Source organism: Embiotoca jacksoni, unplaced genomic scaffold (genome assembly GCF_022577435.1).
Source record: "Embiotoca jacksoni isolate LCO1_2020_lvr unplaced genomic scaffold, fEmbJac1.0.p SCAF_112, whole genome shotgun sequence".
NCBI lineage: Eukaryota > Metazoa > Chordata > Actinopteri > Embiotocidae > Embiotoca > Embiotoca jacksoni.
Window position 1 is genome coordinate 436,669 of NW_027185244.1, and position 20,832 is coordinate 457,500.

Consider the following 20,832-nt stretch of genomic DNA (forward strand, 5'->3'; position numbering starts at 1 on the left):
AAGCAGTGATATACGGGCCCTCGCACTCCCGCATGCTGCCTCCCCGACGTGCAGCACGCGAGGGACCGCGTATACCCGCTTAAAGTTGCTATTTTTGTCTTGTTTCCATTCTCCAGCAGGGGGCGCTGGCAAGCCGCTTGGCCACGCCCACTCGCAAAACACATATCACATGTATCGTCTGACCACGCCGGATGTATGTGACACGTTTCGTGAAGTTTCAAGCATCCTTTGACCTTTAACATCAACTTCCTGTGTCACAGCGAGACATCCAACTTTGTTGCATCGTCACGGCGACGCCCATTGACAAAGTCGAACGAATGTCTCAATATATCATCAACTACATGTTTAGGTTATTGTGACCCGACTTTACGTTCATGGGATCAACCAGCTGGACGTAGAATGTGAACGTATGAAAAGTGTCATTTCCAGTGGCCAACAGGGGGCGCTATGACTATGAGCGAATATTACTCCACAGGGGTCTTCAGGGCGGGGCTGTTATCATACCTGTGATGTTTGGAGAAGGTCGGTCCATGTACATAAGATTTAAAGGAACTTGTAGTTTAATGACGAGACGCTCAAAATGGCCGCCTCGCTACGGACACACACATCGATGAAAACGAATTATTTTGATAACTTTTAATCCCAAACATGTTTTCTATCCAGAGAAACTAAATTCAAGTCGGTTGGACAAAATCCCTCGGAGGAGTTCGACAAAGTACAACGTGTCAGAATCGCCCAAAATGGCGACTAAATTCAAAATGGTGGACTTCCTGTCCAGTTGACGTAACGGTGCAATGTAACTTTTTAGTGCGTCCAGGTGTGATACACGTGTCCACCGGATTTGGTGAATTTAGGTAAATGTGGCCGCCGGGGCATCTCTGTAGGGGGCGCTCTCGAGCCGTTTGGCCACACCCACTCGCGACTCCACTAGAATACGAAATGTTTTGCTGGGAGACAAATGTGTTTCTACTTTCATGAGTTTTTGAATATGATGAAGCCTCCAAAAAGGAAAATCACTTTTTGTAAGGAGAAGAACGACGACGAACGACTAATAACCAACATCTTATATACAACAGGGCTTTCACACCGATGCTCGGTGCTCGGGCCCTAAAAATGTTTGATTGATTAAACTGGTTGAAATGTTTGTGATTTGTTGAAAGTTCAGTTTACAGTTTACACTTGAATGCCTCACGGTCTCTTTTACTGGGATTCAATTTCAGCCAATCAGCGACCACGAGAGGAAGACACCGAGGAAGAGGAGGAGAGGCCCGGTGACATTTATTCACTCTTAGAAGAAGAAAAAGAAGAAGAGGAGGAGGAGGAGGAAGATGATGGGAGGACGAGCAGAGCTCCTGGAGATCTTCTGCCTGCTGCTGCTGCTGAGCGGAAACTCTGACTGCAGAGGTGAGGTGGGGAGGAGGGGGGGCTCTGAGGAGGAGGAGGAGGAGGGAGAACTCTGAGGAAGAGGAGGGAGAACTCTGAGGAAGAGGAGGGAGAACTCTGAGGAGGAGGAGGGAGAACTCTGAGGGTGAGGAGGAAGAACTCTGAGGGTGGGGAGGGAGAACTCTGAGGAGGAGGGAGAACTCTGAGGAGGAGGAGGGAGAACTCAGGGTGAGGAGGAGGAAGAACGCTGAGGAGGAGGAGGAGGAGGAAGAACTCTGAGGGTGAGGAGGAGGAGGGAGGATTCTGAGGGTGAGGAGGAGGGTTGGTTGGTTGGTTGATTGAGTGATTGATTGATTGATTGGTAGGTCAGTTGGTTGGTTGGTTGGTTGATATAGTGATTGATTGGTAGGTCGGTTGGTTGAGTGATTGATTGGTAGGTTGATTAGGAGGTCGGTTGGTTGGTTGAGTGATTGGTCGATTGATTGATTGATTGATAGGTTGATTGATTGCTTGATTGCTTGATTGGTGGGTCGGTTGGTTGGTTGGTTGGTTGGTCGGTTGATTGGTAGGTTGATTGGTTGGTTGATTGGTTGGTTGGTTGATTGAGTGATTGATTGATTGGTAGGTCGGTTGGTTGGTTAATTGATTGGTTGGTTGATTGATTGATTTATTGGTAGGTCAGTTGGTTGGTTGGTTGATATAGTGATTGATTGATTGGTAGGTTGATTGGTAGGTCGGTTGGTTGGTTGGTTGGTTGGTTGATTGATTGTTTGATTGATTGATTGGTAGGTTGGTTGATTGATTTGTTGGTTGGTTGATTGAGTGATTGACATCATAGTAAATAATACAGGAAGGGAATCAGTAAACAATACATGAAATCATAGTGAATAATACAGGTGTTTCAGCTCCAGGTAACTGACGAGCTGAAACGTCATCATACATCCAACAACAGATGATCAAACTAGAATCACAGCTGAGCAGCACAAACATCACATGCAGCCATAGAAATATCTCTTCACCCTGTTTCCATATGGAGGTTTTAATAATAAACAGGTTTGAGGCTGCAGGTATTTAATGAGTCCGAGAACTAGAAACTAGAAACTTAACTTCACTATTTTTACTTTTGTATCAGGAATCAATAATCAGACTTAATGTTGAATAAATCAATAAATCAAACCAGGTCGCTGCAGTGAAAGAAAACAGGATATCTGATTTAATTCAATTAAATAAGATGAAAACATTAAACACATGAAAACACAGTCAGTTGTGTGTGTGTGTCTTTGTGTGTGTGTGTGTGTGTGTGTGTGTGTCCCTCCTGCAGGTGGCGCTGCTGCGCTGGCTGTCCTCTCAGACTGAGGAGGACCGCAGGACGTTGGTGGCGCTGACGGGCGTCCAGGTGGGCCGAGAGCTGCTGAACCGGATCACCGGTCAGGACAAAGTGGACGCTTACAAGGTGCAGCAGCATGAAGAGTCCCTGTGGAAACAGGGAGTGTTGTCAGTTCCCCGTCTCACCCTGTTCTCATGTCCCTGTGTGTCCTCAGACAGAGTGCGTCCTGACCATCGCAGAGTTCGTGCGTCAGAACCCGCGGGCGTCTCCGGACCGGATCGGCGCCGAAGTGGAGAAGAACGTTTTGCTGTTCGCCGCTCGGGTCAAATCTCTGGAGACGTCTCCGATTCTCTGAGTCTGTTCAGACTTCAGCGTCTCACGGGAGTCAATCCTCATTTAACATGAAACCGTTTCCTCATTTCATCCTTCTTGTGTTGTCTGTAATTATTCCATGAACCGATGCTGTCAGATGTTTGGATCAACACGTCCACAGAGGAAACACGGAGCTGCAGCTGGAATTGAATTCATCACCACGTCGACGACAGAAACCTGTTTCCACAGCAGCTTTTCACAATAAAGGATTTTATAAAAAAGAAGGTTTTATTCTGTGCATGACAGACACTTTGATATCAAGATCTTATGTGGCATCATAACCTTATAGTTACATCCACATCTCACTGATGCTGAATTTCAGATATTGTTATTGATTGTCTTTCATCGTTGACATAATACTCATGTACTTCTAATATAAAGGACACCTCAATATTTCAAAATGAATTCTTCACAAAACATTAATATTTCTACTGCTTTTAAACCATTTTTTCCTCCCAGCAGCACATAATAAAATGATGTTAAAATCCTTGTTTTTAATTTAATTTGAAATATCTTACTGTCTCGTCACTCTGCATGTAAAATGTACATAATTCATTTGTAGTCACATTCATATTTATGACTTATTAATTCAGTATTTACAGCCACGTTTCTCTTTCAGTTCTGTTTTCTTTTACGTGCCTGGAAAAAAAAAAAGAACTTTCCAAAGCGGGAATTTTCGGGATTTTACCTGGAAAACACTCACAACCCTCTTCCTCTGCTCATTGGCTGAACTTTGCTATTCACCCCGCCCATTACAGTCATCCGTTCCTCTATTGGAGCAGCCAGTCGGTGCGTCACTAAAGCGTCCTCTGTGATTCGCTGGAAGGTTGGCGGGGGGAAGAGACTCGTTCAAACATAGAAACAACGTTGAGTGAATCCCGCAGCAGCTCACTGGCGTGTCGGAGACTCCCGGTAACACAAATAACGGTTAGTGAATATTTCCGGTGCCGGTGAGGAGCCCGTCTGTCGGAATGGAGGATAGTCACCGCGATGGGAAGGTTGCGGAGGTTTCTGAGGAGCTGGAGAAGTAAGTAACAGCTGCGTCCCGAAGGGCTAACGGTTAGCATCCGTGCTAACTCCCTCACCGGTTATAACAGGCTAGCTGCTAATGCTACATCACATACCAGCGCACGGAAACAACAATGAATGTTTTGTTGTTAATAACTGGTCGGACTGTAACTTTAATATTAATAACGGGGACATCCGACCCTGGGTTTAAATAAAGTATTCTGAATTTTAATCATTAATTTAGAGTTTGAAAGTTATTTCTCCAATAACATTACATTAAATAACATTACATTAAATAACATTACATTAAATTACATTACATTAAATAACATTACATTAAATAACATTACATTAAATTACATTACATTAAATAACATTACATTAAATTACATTACATTAAATTACATTACATTAAATTACATTACATTAAATTACATTACATTAAATAACATTACATTAAATAACATTACATTAAATAACATTACATTAAATTACATTACATTAAATTACATTACATTAAATAACATTACATTAAATAACATTACATTAAATTACATTACATTAAATAACATTACATTAAATTACATTACATTAAATTACATTACATTACATTACATTAAATTACATTACATTAAATAACATTACATTAAATAACATTACATTAAATTACATTACATTAAATTACATTAAATTACATTACATTACATTACATTACATTAAATTACATTACATTAAATTACATTACATTACATTACATTACATTAAATTACATTACATTAAATTACATTACATTAAATAACATTTCATTGATCTGACTCTTTTATCCAAAGACTTACAATAAGTTAATTTCAACATGAGGGTTCAAACCAGAACAACAGGAATCAAGAAAATACAATTTCTTCAAGAAAGCCAAACTACAAAGTTCTATCAGGAAGTTCTATTTTAAGATACTAAAGTTCTACTGTTCAAGATAAAGGAGGAAGAGGAGGAAGATGAGTAGTAGTGTGAGTGAATGTAGGAGGTTAAAGTGGAGCTGCTGCATTCTGGATGAGCTGCAGAGGTCAGATGGTACTAACAGGTAGACCTGCCAGGAGGGAGGTACAGGAGTCTAGATGTGAGATGACCAGAACCTGGACCAGAACCTGGACCAGAGCCTGGACCAGAGCCTGGACCAGAACCTGGACCAGAACCTGGACCAGAACCTGGACCAGAACCTGGACCAGAACCTGGACCAGAACCTGCACCTCCTTCTGAGTGAGAAGAGGACGTATTCTCCTGATGTTGTGCAGCATGTATCTACAGGAACGTGTTGTTGCAGTGATGTTGGCAGTAAGAGAGAGTTGACTGTGGAGTGTCTCCGAGGTTCTTATCAGTCAGGGTCGGGATAACAGAGTTGTTGAAGGTAGTAGTCAGGTCGAGGGTGGGAGAGTCTTTCTCTGGAAGGAAGAGCAGTTCGGTTTTGTGGAGGTTGATTTCCAGGTGGTGTGAGGACATCCACTGAGAGATGTCAGTCAGACAGACAGAGATTCATGCTGCTACCTGTGTTTCAGACCTGGAAAAGAGAGGATCAGTTGGGTGTCATCAGCATAGCTGTGGTAGGAAAAGACATGCGAGTGAAGGACAGAGCCGAGAGAGTCGGTGTAGAAAGAGAAGAGGAGGGGACCCGGGACGGAGCCTTGAGGGACACCAGTAGTCAGAGGACAAGGTTCAGACACAGATCCTCTCCAAGTTCCCCGGTAGGTGAGGTCGTTGAGGTAGGATGAGAACAGGGAGAGAGCAGAGAGACACCGAGGTCCTGAAGGAGGAAAGAAGGATCTGGTGGTTCACTGTGTCAAATGCAGCAGAAGGTCTAGAAGGATCAGGACAGAGGACAGAGAGGCTGCTCTAGCAGTGTGAAGCTGCTCAGAGACAGAAGGAGGACCGTCTCTGTTGAGTGGTCTGTTGAAACCAGACTGGTGGTCAAGAAGGTTATTATGGTGGAGATAGGAGGAGAGTTGGTTGAAGATAGCTCGCTCCAGAGTTTTGGAAAGAAAGGGAAGAAGAGAGACGGTCTGTAGTTGTTTACTTCAGACGGGTTGAGTAGTAAAGTTACAGTAGTAAAGTACTGTAAGATCACTGTTATTGTTCTGTTGAATGGAATATTTACTCCACTACGTTTATGTGATGTCATGTGGACATAATTAAATATCACAATATTTTTTTCTTCAGTCAAACCCTCGATATTGATGCTGCAACGGTGTTATAGAGATGAATATTGGAGCTTTTAATGAGACTTTTAAACAAATAAGCATTAGTGATGTGTTATAATAATAAACACAAACAAGTCTGTTAGTTCAGGAAATGACATCACCTTCACAATAATAATGCAACTTTAAAACCAGGAAAAGACAACATTAATGTCACATCACAATATTATGACATCAGAATCTAAGATGATGTCTAATCTGATGATAATCGTATCATTCTGATATGTTATAATACAGATGTGTCACTCAGCCTCCGTTTGGGAACCACTGGACTGAATCTAACTGGATGAAGCAGTTTTATAGAAAAGTTTCTCCTCTTCACTGACCAATCACACACTGCGGATCAGCTGTTCAAGTAGAGGATATTTGGACGGATGTCCTCCACTGGAGGACGGACGTGTTCTACTGATGTTCTTGTGTTTCTGACACAGACTTTGTCTCCGCAGGTCGTTGAGCATCGACACAGACGACAAAATGGAGAGATACCACAGGTAATAAATACAGTAACACACCTGATGATGTCACCGTGAGGGCTGATGATGTCACCGTGAGGGCTGATGATGTCACCATGAGGGCAGCGTGTCCCCCAAAGACTAATCAATGATGCAGACAGACACTCTGGTTTTTAATGATGATACGTTTATAACAATGACAAATTCAACTTTAATTTTAAATTGTATAGAGGATAATTTTTTTTCCTTTAGACCAAAGTAAATATGAATAAATAAAAAATGAACACGTTGGGGATGAAGGATTTCTACATTCACTCTTTTTTTGTATTTCTAGGTTTTTCACGTGTTTCTGAAGTATTTTCACACTTATAACCTACATTGGTTGATCAGAATATCAATATCAATATTAATCGATCAGGAAATCAGAGTTGACTAAATAAAACATTGACAGAGTATCAGCGACACATTAAGGAAAAATAAGAGGAAGAAATGTCAAGAATAAAATTTAGAATTACATTTCAAGATTAAATGAAAACTGCAAGCAGTGCTGTACGGGCCCTCGCACTCCTGCGCGCCGTCCCCCCGAAGCCGTCCCCCCGAAGCCGTCCCCCCGAAGCCGTCCCCCCGACGTGCAGCGCGCGAGGGACCACATATCGCTTCTCGCAAAACAGGTATATAATGTATCGTCTCACCACGCCGGATGTATGTGACACGTTTTGTGAGGTTTCAAGCATCCTTTGACCTTAAACATCAACTTCCTGTGTCACGGCGAGACATCCAACTTTGCCGCATCGTCACGGCGACGCCCATTGACAAAGTCGAACGAATGTCTCAATATATCATCAACTACATGTTTAGGTTATTGTGACCCGACTTTACGTTCATGGGATCAACCAGTTCGACGTAGAATGTGAAAGTATGAAAAGTGTCATTTCCAATGGCCAACAGGGGGCGCTATGACTATGAGTGAATATTACCCCACAAGGGTCTTCAGGGCGGGGCTGTTATCATACCTGTGATGTTTGGAGAAGGTCGGTCCATGTACGTAAGATTTAAAGCAACTCCTGGTTTCATGGCGAGACGCTCAAAATGGCCGCCACGCTACAGGCACACACATCAATGAAAACGAATTATTTTGATAACTTTTAATCCCAAACATGTTTTCTATCCATAGAACCTAAATTCAAGTCCATCCGACAAAATCCCTCGGAGGAGTTCGACAAAGTACAACGTGTCAGAATCACCGAAAATGGCGACTAAATTCAAAATGGTGGACTTCCTGTCCAGTTGACGTAACGGTGCAATGTAACTTTTTTGTGCGTCCAGGTGTGATACACGTGTCCACCGGATTTGGTGAATTTAGGTAAATGTGGCCGCCAGGGCATCTCTGTAGGGGGCGCTCTCGAGCCGTTTGGCCACGCCCACTCACGACTTCACTGGAATATGAAATGTTTCGCCGGGAGACAAATGTGTTTCCACTTTCATGAGTTTTTGAATATGATGAAGCCTCCAAAAAGGAAAATCACTTTACGTAAGAATAAGAATATTTTTTACGAGAAACAACAGTTCTTCTCACCGATGCTCGGTGCTCGGGCTCTAATGAGACGTGACGATGTTAAAGAATGTTCTCATCAGCAGTTCTCCCCAGTAAGACCAGTTTTTGATGACAGTGAACAGGCGTGGCCTCCTAAGAGATCACTGAAGTCATTTTCTTGTTTTCTACTTATTCAACTTTGGGCTATAACAAACTCTGAAATCTTTACATTCTAATTCTTTATTTTTCTAAAAATAGACATTTTATAGTCCAATTCAAGACTGAACATATTTCAAACCAGCGTGGAAATAAAAACGTATTCATGTCACACCTTTCTGGATCTGATGTAATTAGTGCTTTTCAGAATTAATAAATAGATAAGATATAAAAACTTGATGTTCATAGAAATAAAATCAAATATGTGCAACTATAATATTACAGTGAACAGGTGATTTTGAGCTTCATCACCTTTTATCCAAACTTTGAAGATGAAACCTAATCTAAAAAAGTCCCCAAAAAATGATTAAAGTTATAAATGTACTTACAGAGCAGAGCATAATTTCCAAACATGTTTGTCTTTTACAGGCGGTGTATCTGATGTGTCGACGTCTTACTGCTGATTAGTTTAATTTTCATCTCAGCTCTATTATATTCTGTTTCTAGCTCCTCCCTTTCAACGTGATTTCTTTGAAACAGACAGATATCCAAACAGGGAAACATTTTAATTTTCTGCTGCCACATCAGTCCAGGTGTGTTCACAGTAGGTCAGAGGTGTCTGCCTATTTGGTGCACTGGAGAGGGAGGAGATACCAAAGAACACAAACCACACCTGCTAAAAAAAAGGATCCGATACACATTTGTATGTATTTATATTTATTAACGTGTTAGAATAGTGATGAAGTACACGGGATACATGAAACAAATTGTCTCTGCTGCTTGTCAATAAACACAAACATCCCATTCGTATCTCTTTTCTGCAAACTGCTTGATTTGAGCTTTTCAAAAGCTCTGCTTGGTCACGACTCCTCAGACAGCACAAGAAAAGAACCTTCATCAAAATGTTCATGTTTTTTAATCATGATGCATCATTAAGGAATCAAAATCAGGTTTTTTTCAGTTTTTACAAATTTAAAACACACAAGTTACATAATGTAGCATTTAGATTGTTTTGGACTAAAGTGAGTGAAATGAACAGAAAACAGCTTTGAACAAAGATGAGTTCAGAAAAAATACCAAACTGATTAAATCTGATAACGAGCTGCAGCTAGTTGTTATTTAACTCTGTTTATCACTGTATGACGCACGCCTTCTCCTTAACCGCCACACCAACAACTGCCGCTGTAAGTCCGACTGCAGCTCCGACTGGACCTCCTGCTGCTCCGACTGGACCTCCTGCTGCTCCAATAGCTGCTCCAACACTAATTTCAATACCAATTCCGGCACCAACTCCAGCAGCAGCTCCACCAACACCACCTGCCAAATAAGCTCGAACTTTCTTGATGAATGAGTTGGATTTCTCTGCTCCTCTTCTTGCTTCTTTATATGCCATACCTGGATTTTCTCTCAGAAGTCGTGCTGTTTCTTCTCTTATGGCTCTCTCAGCCTCTGGGAACATCTCATTGGCGAAGTATCTTCCTCCATTTCTCTGAACCATCGAGTTGATCTTCTTCAGCAGCTCTCTGACCTGAGAGGGATCCTTGTCTTTGTTGTTAAAGACGTGATATCCTCCACGACACTGACTGATGAAGCCACGGAGATCTGGGTTTTCATGAATGAATTGTTCCATGGAGACTCCATCATCCTCCAGGTCGTCTCTGTGGGTGAACAGGGCCATGGTGTAATCTGCTGACTTCTCCAAACATCATCTGAATGATTTTCACTGTTTCTTGTTCTTCTTTTGTGAATCTGCCGATCTGCAGCACCACCAGGAACACATGAGGACCAGGAGAAACAAACGAGATGCATCTCACAATCTCTCCCTTCACCTCCTTTTCAGTTTCTCTGGTGTCAAACAGACCTGGAGTATCAACCACAGCCAGCGGTTCACCTTCAAACTCCTGTTTCCTTCTGACACCCTGATGTCACTGGAAGGAGACATCTTCGACTGAAAAGGTTTTCCTCCGAGGATGGTGTTTCCTGCTGCACTCTTCCCAACTCGTTTTCCCAACAAGTGCAATCCTGATGTTTGGATCCTCTTCTTCTGCTGGAGAAATTAAAAGAATATATTTTACTGATATTGTAAGAAGTGAACTCCAGTTTTTACCATTATATCTCTTATCAGCAGCTCTCGAATTACACGATTACAATAATCTCAATTTTCTGAAGCTGTTTTGTTTGTTACAGTTATCAGATACAGTGTTTATCAGTGATAAAGGATACTTGATGAAATAAAATATGCAGATTTTCATACTGAAATTCTTTAATTGTTGTAGACGGTAGCAGTAATATTTGTATGATATTGTTGTCATTTATATACTCTATTGTTTTTTTCTGCACTATAAAATGACCTGTAAAATTTTGATTTTAGTTTTGGGACACAAAATATAGATTTAAATGATAAAAAGACACAAAAGTTCAAAGTTCATATAAAGATTCATCTGACTTCCCAAATTCTGTTCCTAATAACCGTTACGGTAAAACATTTTCCTAATTTACACTTTAAGTCAAATGATGTACAATTCAAAAAAAAAAAATTCTTCACCTGATAGTCACTTTCATTTATTCAAACTATTAGCATACTAAAAGATAATCTAAATACTACACCCTGACCATCTGGTCTGAAATGAGAGAAAGTGACTGGTGGACTCTGTCAAGGCTCATGTGAAAATAGAAAAATAATACACAAGGTATTCTGTTCTGAGGCTTGTCAGGTTTAGTGTGCACAAATGCCAACTGGTAACTGTTGCGACAACAAATACGTCAACAGTCATGAAGCGAAACTAAAATTAAAATTAAAACTGCAAGCAGTGATGTACGGGCCCTCGCACTCTGGCGAGCCGTCTCCCAGAAGCCGTCTCCCCGACATACAGCGCGGGAGGGACCGCGTACCCCCGCTTAAAGTTGCTATTTTTGTCTTGTTTCCTGTCTCTAGCAGGGGGCGCTGGCGAACCGTTTGGCCACGCCGACTCGCAAAACATATCAGATGTATCGTCTCACCACGCCGGATGTATGTGACACGTTTTGTGAGGTTTCAAGCATCCTTTGACCGTAAACATCAACTTCCTGTGTCACGGCGAGACATCCAACTTTGCCGCATCGTCACGGCGACGCCCATTGACAAAGTCGAACGAATGTCTCAATATATCATCAGCTACATGTTTAGGTTATTGTGACCCGACTTTAGGTTCATGGGATCAACCAGCTCGACGTAGAATGTGAAAGTATGAAAAGTGTCATTTCCAGTGGCCAACAGGGGGCGCTATGACAATGAGTGAATATTACCCCACAGGGGTCTTCAGGGCGGGGCTGTTATCATACCTGTGATGTTTGGAGAAGGTCGGTCCATGTACATAAGATTTAAAGCAACTCCTAGTTTCATGGCGAGACGCTCAAAATGGCCGCCACGCTCCCAAACATGTTTTCTATCCAGAGAACCTAAATTCAAGTCGGTCCGACAAAATCCCTAAGAGGAGTTCGACAAAGTACAACGTGTCAGAATCGCCCAAAATGGCGACTAAATTCAAAATGGTGGACTTCCTGTCGAGTTGATGTAACGGTGCAATGTAACTTTTTAGTGCGTCTAGGTGTGATACACGTGTCCACCGGATTTGGTGAATGTAGGTAGGTAGGTAGGTAGTTACTTTATTAATCCCCAAGTGGAAATTTTTTCGCTACAGCAGCATTTATAGATATAGGAAAGCAATAAAGTAACAGTAAAAAAATATTAAATATAAAAATGCACAGTATATACAGTACAGTGTATATATATGTATATATATATATATATATATGTATATATATATATATATATATATATATTCTATTTAAACAAACAAGAAACACAACAGTGTTATTATTGTGTGATGGATTTTGCCAGAGTTGAGTTATTGTACAGTCTTATTGCAGTGGACAGGAATGATCTCCTTTATCAGGAATGATCTCCTGTATCTGGAATGATCTCCTGTATCAGGAATGATCTCCTGTATCTGGAGTGATCTCCTGTATCAGGAATGATCTCCTGTATCAGGAATGATCTCCTGTATCTGGAATGATCTCCTGTATCAGGAATGATCTCCTGTATCAGGAATGATCTCCTGTATCTGGAATGATCTCCTGTATCAGGAATGATCTCCTGTATCAGGAATGATCTCCTGTATCTGGAATGATCTCCTGTATCTGGAATGATCTCCTGTATCAGGAATGATCTCCTGTATCTGGAATGATCTCCTGTATCAGGAATGATCTCCTGTATCTGTCCTTGTGACAGCAGCTGGAGGAATCTTTGAGAGAACGTCCTCCTCTGTCCCTGCAGCAGGTGGAGAGGGTGGTCAGGATTATCCTTTTCCAGACTGTCCAGATTGCAGCCAATGATGGAGCCGGCCTTCTTAACCAGTTTGTTAAGTCTGTTGGTGTCTCCGGCTCCAATGCTGCTGCCCCCCCCCCCCCCCCCGCCCACTCCACAAAGTCCTCCTCCCGTCCATCCCTTATACACCGTCCACTGCAGAGTCATCAGAGAACTTCTGCAGATGTCTTGACTCTGAGTTGTTCTGGAAGTCAGTGGTGTAGAAGGTGAACAGGAAGGAGACAGAACAGTTCCCTGAGGAGCTCCAGTACCACTGACCACCGTATCAGACAGCACACTGCCCAGACGGACAAACTGTGGTCTGCCTGTCAGGTAGTCAGTGATCCAGGAGACGGTGGACGTGTCCACCCCCACCACCCCCACCACCACCTGCAGCTTCTCACTCAGCAGCAGTGGTTGGATGGTGTTGAAAGTGATTCTCACAGAGTCACCGGTTCCATCCAGGTGTGACTGAGCTCATTGCAGCAGGTAGATGATGGCATCGTCCACTCCCACACAAGGCTGGTACGCAAATTGTAGAGGATCCAGAGAAGATTTCACCAGCAGCCTGAGGTGGGCCAAGACCAGCCTCTCCAGCACCTTCATCACATGAGATGTGAGGGCAACTGGTCGGTAGTCGTTGAGGCCAGATGGAGTCGTCTTCTTAGGGACTGGAACCAGGCAGGACGTCTTCCACAGCACCGGGACCTCCTCCTGATTCAGGCTCAGGTTGAAGAGGTGTTGTAGGACCTCAGCCAGCTGGACGGCGCAGGTCTTCAGGACCCCGGGGCTGATGCCGTCAGGTCTTCAGGACCCCGGGGCCGATGCTGTCAGGTACTCAGATCCCCGGGGCTGATGCCTTCAGGTCCTGCAGCCTTGAGCTGGTGGAGTCTCTCCAGCTGTCTCCTAACCTGACCAGTCGTCACAGAGAGGAGGGGGGGGGGGGGGGGGGGGGTCATGGCGTGGATGGAGGAAGAGCCCTTTGAAGTTGAGGGCTCTGTGTCTATGCAGCTCACCAGGGGGGACAGAGGGGGGAGGGGGGAAGGCAGCAGAGGTGTTTGGGAGGTGTGGTGTGTGGAGGAGACAGATGAGGGTGGTGAACTAAACCTGTTGAAGAAACAGTTTAGCTCATTATTCCTCTCTAGGTTCCCCCTGGTTGTTCCTCTCCAGGTTCCCCCTGGTTGTTCCTCTCCAGGTTCCCCCTGGTTGTTCCTCTCCAGGTTCCCCCTGATTGTTCCTCTCCAGGTTCCCCCTGGTTGTTCCTCTCCAGGTTCCCCCTGGTTGTCTCTCTCTCCCCTTGAACCCAGTAATCTCCTTCATACCGGTCCACACCTCCCTCACGTTGTTCTGCTGGAGTTTGCCCTCCAGCTTCCTCCTGTAGGAGTCCTTGCACTCCCTCATCTTCTCCTTCAGGTGGCGCTGCACTCTCCTGAGCTCCTCCCTGTCCCCAGACCTGAAGGCTGCTTTCTTCTTATTAAGAAGAACTTTCAGGTCACTGGTGATCCACGGCTTATTGTTGGGGAAGCAGTGTCCAGTCCAGGATGGTACGGTGGTGTGTTCACAGAATTTGATGTATTCTGTGATACAGTCCGTCCTGCTGTTGATGTCCTCCCCATGTGGTCCACACAGCACATCCCGGTCCGTGGACTCAAAGCAGTCCTGCAGGGCGTCTTTAGCCTCCTGTGTCCACCTCCTCACAGTCCTGGTGGTCACAGGCTGCCTCTGCACCAGGGGGACATACCTGGGAGTCAGCAGGACCAGGTTGTGATCTGATCTACCAAGGGGGGGGGAAGGGCAGTAGTACTGTATGCATCCATGGCATTAGCATACAGTAAGTCCAGAGTTTTATTGTTCCGTGTGGGGCATTTAACATACTGGTGCAAAGTTGGCAGTACTTTATCCAGACTGGTTAAAGTCTCCAGTAACTGCCAAAAATGCACCGGGATGCTTCGTCTGAAGTTTGGACACAGTGGAGTAGATGGTGTCCACTGCTGCCTCTACGTCAGCTGATGGAGGAACGTACACAGCGATAACAATGGCGGATGAGAACTCCCTCTGCAAATAATACGGACGCATCCCCACGGCTAGAAGTTCAATGTCCGGGCTACAGAAACGTTCCTTCACACACATGGTCGGGATTACACCACCCCTCGTTCACATAGACTTCAATCCCTCCACCTTTCTTCTTGCCGCTCTGAACAACATCTCTGTCCGCCCGAACAGTCCTGAAGCCGGGTACGGCCGCGCTGTGGTCCGGGAGATGTGAGTGCAGCCATGTCTCGGTGAAACACATGATGCTGCACTCCCGGTATTCCCGCTGGGTCTTTACCAGCGCGCCGAGCTCGTCCGTCTTGTTGGCCGATGACCTCACGTTCCCCATTAAAATCGCCGGTACTGATGGTTTATATTTCCTCCTCTTCGCCTTCAAACCCGACGTCTTCTCCGAAGTTCGTCGAGGATTTCAGGCCTCGCTCCGGGCAGCAGCAGTAGGTCTACTCAGCGCGATCAGCTGATCACAAGAGTAAACAATGGCCCCGGTCCACTGTGCGTAGCTCTCCGTTACGAAGAGGGAAAAAAGTAGAAGAAGAGCCACCAGAAAAGTGGAAAAATGACGGTCCATTGTCTGACCGTCACTTAACACACGTGAAAGAAAAAAAAAAGCAGCTACGAAGAGACAGAGAAAGAAAGAAAACTACTTAAAACAAAACACACTCGGGGGAGCTGCTGTAACACGGCGCCATTAATCTGTTTAGGTAAATGTGGCCACTGGGGCATCTCTTTAGGGGGCGCTCTCGAGCCGTTTGGCCACGCCCACTCGCAAAACACATATCACATGTATCGTCTGACCACGCCGGATGTATGTGACACGTTTCGTGAGGTTTCAAGCATCCCTTGACCTTAAACATCAACTTACTGTGTCACGGCGAGACATCAAACTTTGCCGCATCATCACGGCGACGCCCATTGACAAAGTCGAACGAATGTCTCAATATATCATCAACTACATGTTTAGGTTATTGTGACCCGACTTTAGGTTCATGTGATCAACCAGCTCAACGTAGAATGTGAAAGTATGAAAAGTGTCATTTCCAGTGGCCAACAGGGGGCGCTATGACTATGAGCGAATATTACCCCACAGGGGTCTTCAGGGCGGGGCTGTTATCATACCTGTGATGTTTGGAGAAGGTCGGTCCATGTACATAAGATTTAAAGCAACTCGTAGTTTCATGGCGAGATGCTCAAAATGGCCGCCACGCTACGGGCACACACATCGATGAAAACAAATTATTTTGATAACTTTTAATCCCAAACATGTTTTCTATCCAGAGAACCTAAATTCAAGTCGGTCTGACAAAATCCCTCGGAGGAGTTCGACAAAGTACAACGTGTCAGAATCGCCCAAAATGGCGACTAAATTCAAAATGGTGGACTTCCTGTCCAGTTGACGTAACGGTGCAATGTAACTTTTTTGTGCGTCTCAGTGTGATACACGTGTCCACCGGATTTGGTGAATTTAGGTAAATGTGGCCGCCAGGGCATCTCTTCAGGGGGCGCTCTCGAGCCGTTTGGCCACGCTCACTCACGACTCCACTAGAATACGAAATGTTTTGCTGGGAGACAAATGTGTTTCTACTTTCATGAGTTTTTGAATATGATAAAGATTCCAAAAAGGAAAATCACTTTACATAAGAAGAACGTCCAAGAAGAAGAACATTTTTACGAAATACAATAAATAAAAAGCTGACCGCGTTCAGGAGGAGAAACCACTCGACCTCGGAGAGATGTGATGGTTTCCATGGTTACGCCGGCACGCAGCTGTCCTTGTGTCTGACGGCGTGTCCTTCGTTCTCCAGGTTGATCCAGGACGGGAAAGACGTCGCCCGAGCAGGAAACATGGTGGAAGCGCTGCAGCTCTTCAGGCGTGCCCACGACATCCAGCCGAGTCAGAAGCTGGGAGGTCGGATCAGGAAGATAGAAGAGCTGCTCGCCCAGAACGAGGACGAGGACGAAGACGAGGAGTTCGTGGACGTAAACGGCTGCGGTTTGATGCTTTTTAAAGAGCTGCACGACAAGCTGTACGCCTACCAGCGGGAGGGCGTGGCCTTCCTCTACAGCCTCTACCGGGATGGGCGGGGCGGCGGCATCCTGGCCGACGACATGGGCCTCGGAAAAACCATCCAGGTCATCTCCTTCCTGTCGGGGATGTACGACGGCGAGCTGGTGAAGCACGTGCTGCTGGTAATGCCCATGTCGCTCATCACCAACTGGACCAAAGAGTTCGCCAAGTGGACGCCCGGCATGCGGGTGAAGGAGTTCCACGGCGCCAGCAAAGCCGAGCGGACCCGCAACCTGGAGGAGGTGCAGCGGCGCGGCGGCGTGGTCGTCACCACCTACAGCATGCTGATGAACAACTGGCAGCAGCTCGCCTCCTTCCGCGGCCGCGAGTTCACGTGGGACCACGTCATCCTGGACGAGGCGCACAAGATCAAGTCCTCGTCCACCAAGACGGCCAAGAGCGCCTGCGCCGTCCCGTCCAAGAACCGGGTCCTGCTGACGGGGACTCCGGTCCAGAACAACCTGCGGGAGATGTGGGCGCTGTTCGACTTCGCCTGCCAGGGAACGCTGCTCGGCACGGCCAAGACCTTCAAGGCGGAGTACGAGAACCCAATCACGCGGGCCCGCGAGAAGGACGCCACGCCCGGAGAAAAGGCACTCGGCTCCCGGATGTCGGAGACTCTCATGGCCATCATCCAACCGTACTTCCTCCGCAGGACCAAAGCAGACGTGCAGAGACTCGAAATGAACGACGCACATCCGCACAGAGAGGAAGAGTCGGACAAGAAGGGCGAGCGAAGCCCGAACCGGCCGACGGACGGCGGCGCCGCGATGCCCAAACTGATGAGGAAGAATGACCTGATCGTGTGGACGTACCTGAGCGCCGTCCAGGAGGACATCTACCGGCAGTTCATCTCTCTGGACCACATCAAGGAGCTGCTGATGACCAGCAGGTCGCCGCTCGCCGAGCTCAACATCCTGAAGAAGCTGTGCGACCACCCGCGGCTGCTCTCCGCCGGCGCCGTCGCCAAGCTGGGTCTGGAGGAGAGCGGCGCTGAGGCCAACGCCCACGGCATCGCCGACGTCCCCGACGACACCTTGATATCAGAGTCGGGGAAGCTGGTGTTCCTGTTCGCCCTCCTGGAGCGGCTGCGGCGCGACGGCCACCGGACGCTGGTCTTCGCCCACTACAGGAAGGTTCTGGACATCGTGGAGCGAATCCTCGGCCGCCGCGGCTTCGACGTGCTGCGGCTGGACGGAACCGTCACGCAGATCGCAGAGCGAGAACGACGCATCTCCTTGTTCCAGACGGACCGCCGCTACTCCGTCTTCCTCCTCACCACGCAGGTGGGCGGAGTCGGCATCACCTTGACGGCGGCGAACAGAGTCGTCATCTACGATCCCAGCTGGAACCCGGCGACAGACGCGCAGGCCGTGGACCGGGTCTACCGCATCGGGCAGACGGAGAACGTGGTCATCTACCGGCTGATCACCTGCGGCACGGTGGAGGAGAAGATCTACCGCCGGCAGGTCTTCAAGGACTCGCTGATCCGGCAGAGCACCGGCGACAAGAAGAACCCGTTCCGCTACTTCAGCGAGCAGGAGCTGAAGGAGCTGTTCACGCTGGAGGACCCGCGGACCTCCAGCACGCAGCTGCAGCTGCAGGCGCTGCACTCCCGGCACCGCCGGACCGACCCCGAGCTGGACCGGCACATCGCCGGCCTCCACGCCATGAACGTGTTCGGCATCTCCGACCACGACCTCATGTTCTCCCTGGACGTCCACCACGACGAGGCCCCCGAGGACCAGGAGGAGCACCGGTACATCGAGGGGCGGGTCCAGAAGGCGCAGGAGCTGACGAAGGCCGAGTGCGAGCTGCAGATGAAGAGAGCTGCAGTGATTTACGACAGCGAAGAAGAAGATGATGATGACGACGACGAGGATCACGGGATGAAGAGTCAACTCGACAACTCGTTCCAGGTGCTCGGAGCCTCCACGCCAAAGTCGGCGCCCTCAAGCTCCGCCCCTCTCCAGTCGAGGAGGAGCGTCGGAGGAAACGTGTCTGTGTCGTCCCGCCGGTCCCTCCTCCTGTCCATCATCGAGGACATGGACGTCCAGCGTGTCCCGCCGGACGTTGAGGGGAAGGAGTCAGAGATACACTCTGACGAGGCCGAAGAGGAGGACGTTGTTGGTCCGAGTCACGATGGGCTTCAGCTGGAAGAGACTCTGAAGACGGAGGAAGACGAAGAGGAGGAGGAGCAGGAGCAGCAGCAGCAGCCAGAGGAGGAGGAGCAGCAGGAGGAGGAGGAAGAGGAGGAGGAGCAGCAGCAGCAGCAGGAGGAGGAGGAGGAGGAGTCAGCAGATATTGAAGAAATGAGCTTGAGCCTGGAGGAGTCGAGCAGCGAGGCCGAGCTGGGCTCCTCCGAGAGGATGGATCAGTTCACCGCGGTGACCGGGACGAAGGAGGCGGAGTCAGAGAGCTACGAGTCGCTGGTCCTCCGGGGGAGGGAGTTCTACAACGCAGCCCAGCTGGACGACGCGCTCACCTTCTTCCTCAGAGCCATCGACATGAAGCCCGGAGACCCAGAGGTCCAGCTGATGACCATCCAGCTGTACCGGCAGCTCAGCAAGAGGAGCTGAAGGGACCAACTCTGGACTACATATCCCAGCAGCCTCAGCACCTCCCAGCACTTCCTGCTGGGGGCGGAGTCTAGAGAAACACCTCATGAACAAGTTGGTGCTCAGCTGCTTTACTGTTGACTTTAGCACAGGTTCATATGTTTGTATGAATAGAAGTGATATTTATAAAATGAGGGATAAAATCGTACCTGTTGTCGTCACTGGTTCATCGTCTGATTAATGGAACATCAGAAAAAAGCTGTCTCAAAAAAAGTTTCAAGAAAATGTCATAAAAGAATCTAATTTTGCTCAAAAAACTCAAATATGTAGTTTCTTCCAAGAAAAGCAGCAAATCTTAATGTTTTGTTTGAAACTGCAACTCGTTGGTAATCAAAGTATTTGTTGATTCATTTCTAAGTGATAACTTGACAACTTAAAAATAGAGTCTGTTAAAAATCTACATCAATCAAACTTCATTCATTCAAACGACAGATAAACAGGAAGGTGAATAAAATACTAAACTTTAACAAAGTAAAATGTAAATAAAAATATTACAGTAGAAAACATGTATTTAATGAAACCAACTGTAGAAGAATCAGAAAATAGTTCAAGAAGTGAAATAAATAAAATAAAAGTTATAAACTAGTTGATTACAGGAAAAAAAAAAATCAACTGAACATTAAAAACAGTTTAATAGGAAATAAAAAAAAAATGTTTGATTGATTAAACTGGTTAAAATGTTTGTGATTTGTTGAAAGTTCAGTTTACAGTTTACACTTGAATGCCTCACGGTCTCTTTTACTGGGATTCAATTTCAGCCAATCAGCGACCACCAGAGGAGTGTTTGAATTCTCCGTCGGGTCCCACCGGTGTGTTCCGGTGAAGGTCGAACTGTAAGCGGGACAGCTTCACCTTCCTGCCCATCAAAATAAAATAAAGTTGTGATGATGCGACCGGAGGGGAGCGCTCGGTTTGCTGCCCTGCACAGCGCGGGGAGGGGCGCGTGCGCAGTAGAAACCTTTTTTCCAGCTGGAGATTAGTTTTGTTGCGTGAACAGCTAATGACTTCCGGTCAAGCTATTGTGACTTCAAAATAAAAGGTCTAATGCACTGTTAGGTTTACAGTACGAAAGAAAACATGATTCAGACATTCAGTCTTCAATAGTTTATAGAATAGAATCATTTCTACTTCCTGTTGCTTTAGTCTGGTGTGTTTAGCTGAAAAATCATCTTTTTGTTTTAAAATCTATTCAACCAATCAAGAATTTCTTCTTTAAAAAAACTACAAAAATAATTAAATACTAAAATAATGTAGTAATTAGTAAAAGTACTAAT

At 46.1% G+C, this 20,832-nt stretch overlaps 1 protein-coding gene and 1 pseudogene across 2 annotated transcripts; one reads left to right on the forward strand and one right to left on the reverse strand.

The window, feature by feature from the left end:
* Nucleotides 1-2,293: 2,293 nt before the first annotated feature.
* LOC138194732 (DNA excision repair protein ERCC-6-like) lies at nucleotides 2,294-19,686 on the forward strand. Of its 2 annotated transcripts, none has more exons than XM_069143688.1 (4): nucleotides 2,294-2,836; nucleotides 2,929-4,109; nucleotides 6,783-6,827; nucleotides 16,678-19,686. In XM_069143688.1, exons 2-4 carry the CDS (start codon nucleotides 4,054-4,056, stop codon nucleotides 19,517-19,519), a joined length of 2,943 nt encoding a protein of 980 aa, XP_068999789.1. In that variant the 5' UTR covers nucleotides 2,294-2,836; nucleotides 2,929-4,053; the 3' UTR covers nucleotides 19,520-19,686. The 2 variants fall into 2 exon arrangements, with proteins under 2 accessions (XP_068999789.1, XP_068999788.1); XM_069143687.1 differs by having other exon boundaries at nucleotides 2,297-2,836; nucleotides 2,925-4,109.
* On the reverse strand, nucleotides 9,198-10,534 carry LOC138194682 (GTPase IMAP family member 9-like; annotated as a pseudogene).
* Nucleotides 19,687-20,832: the final 1,146 nt, after the last annotated feature.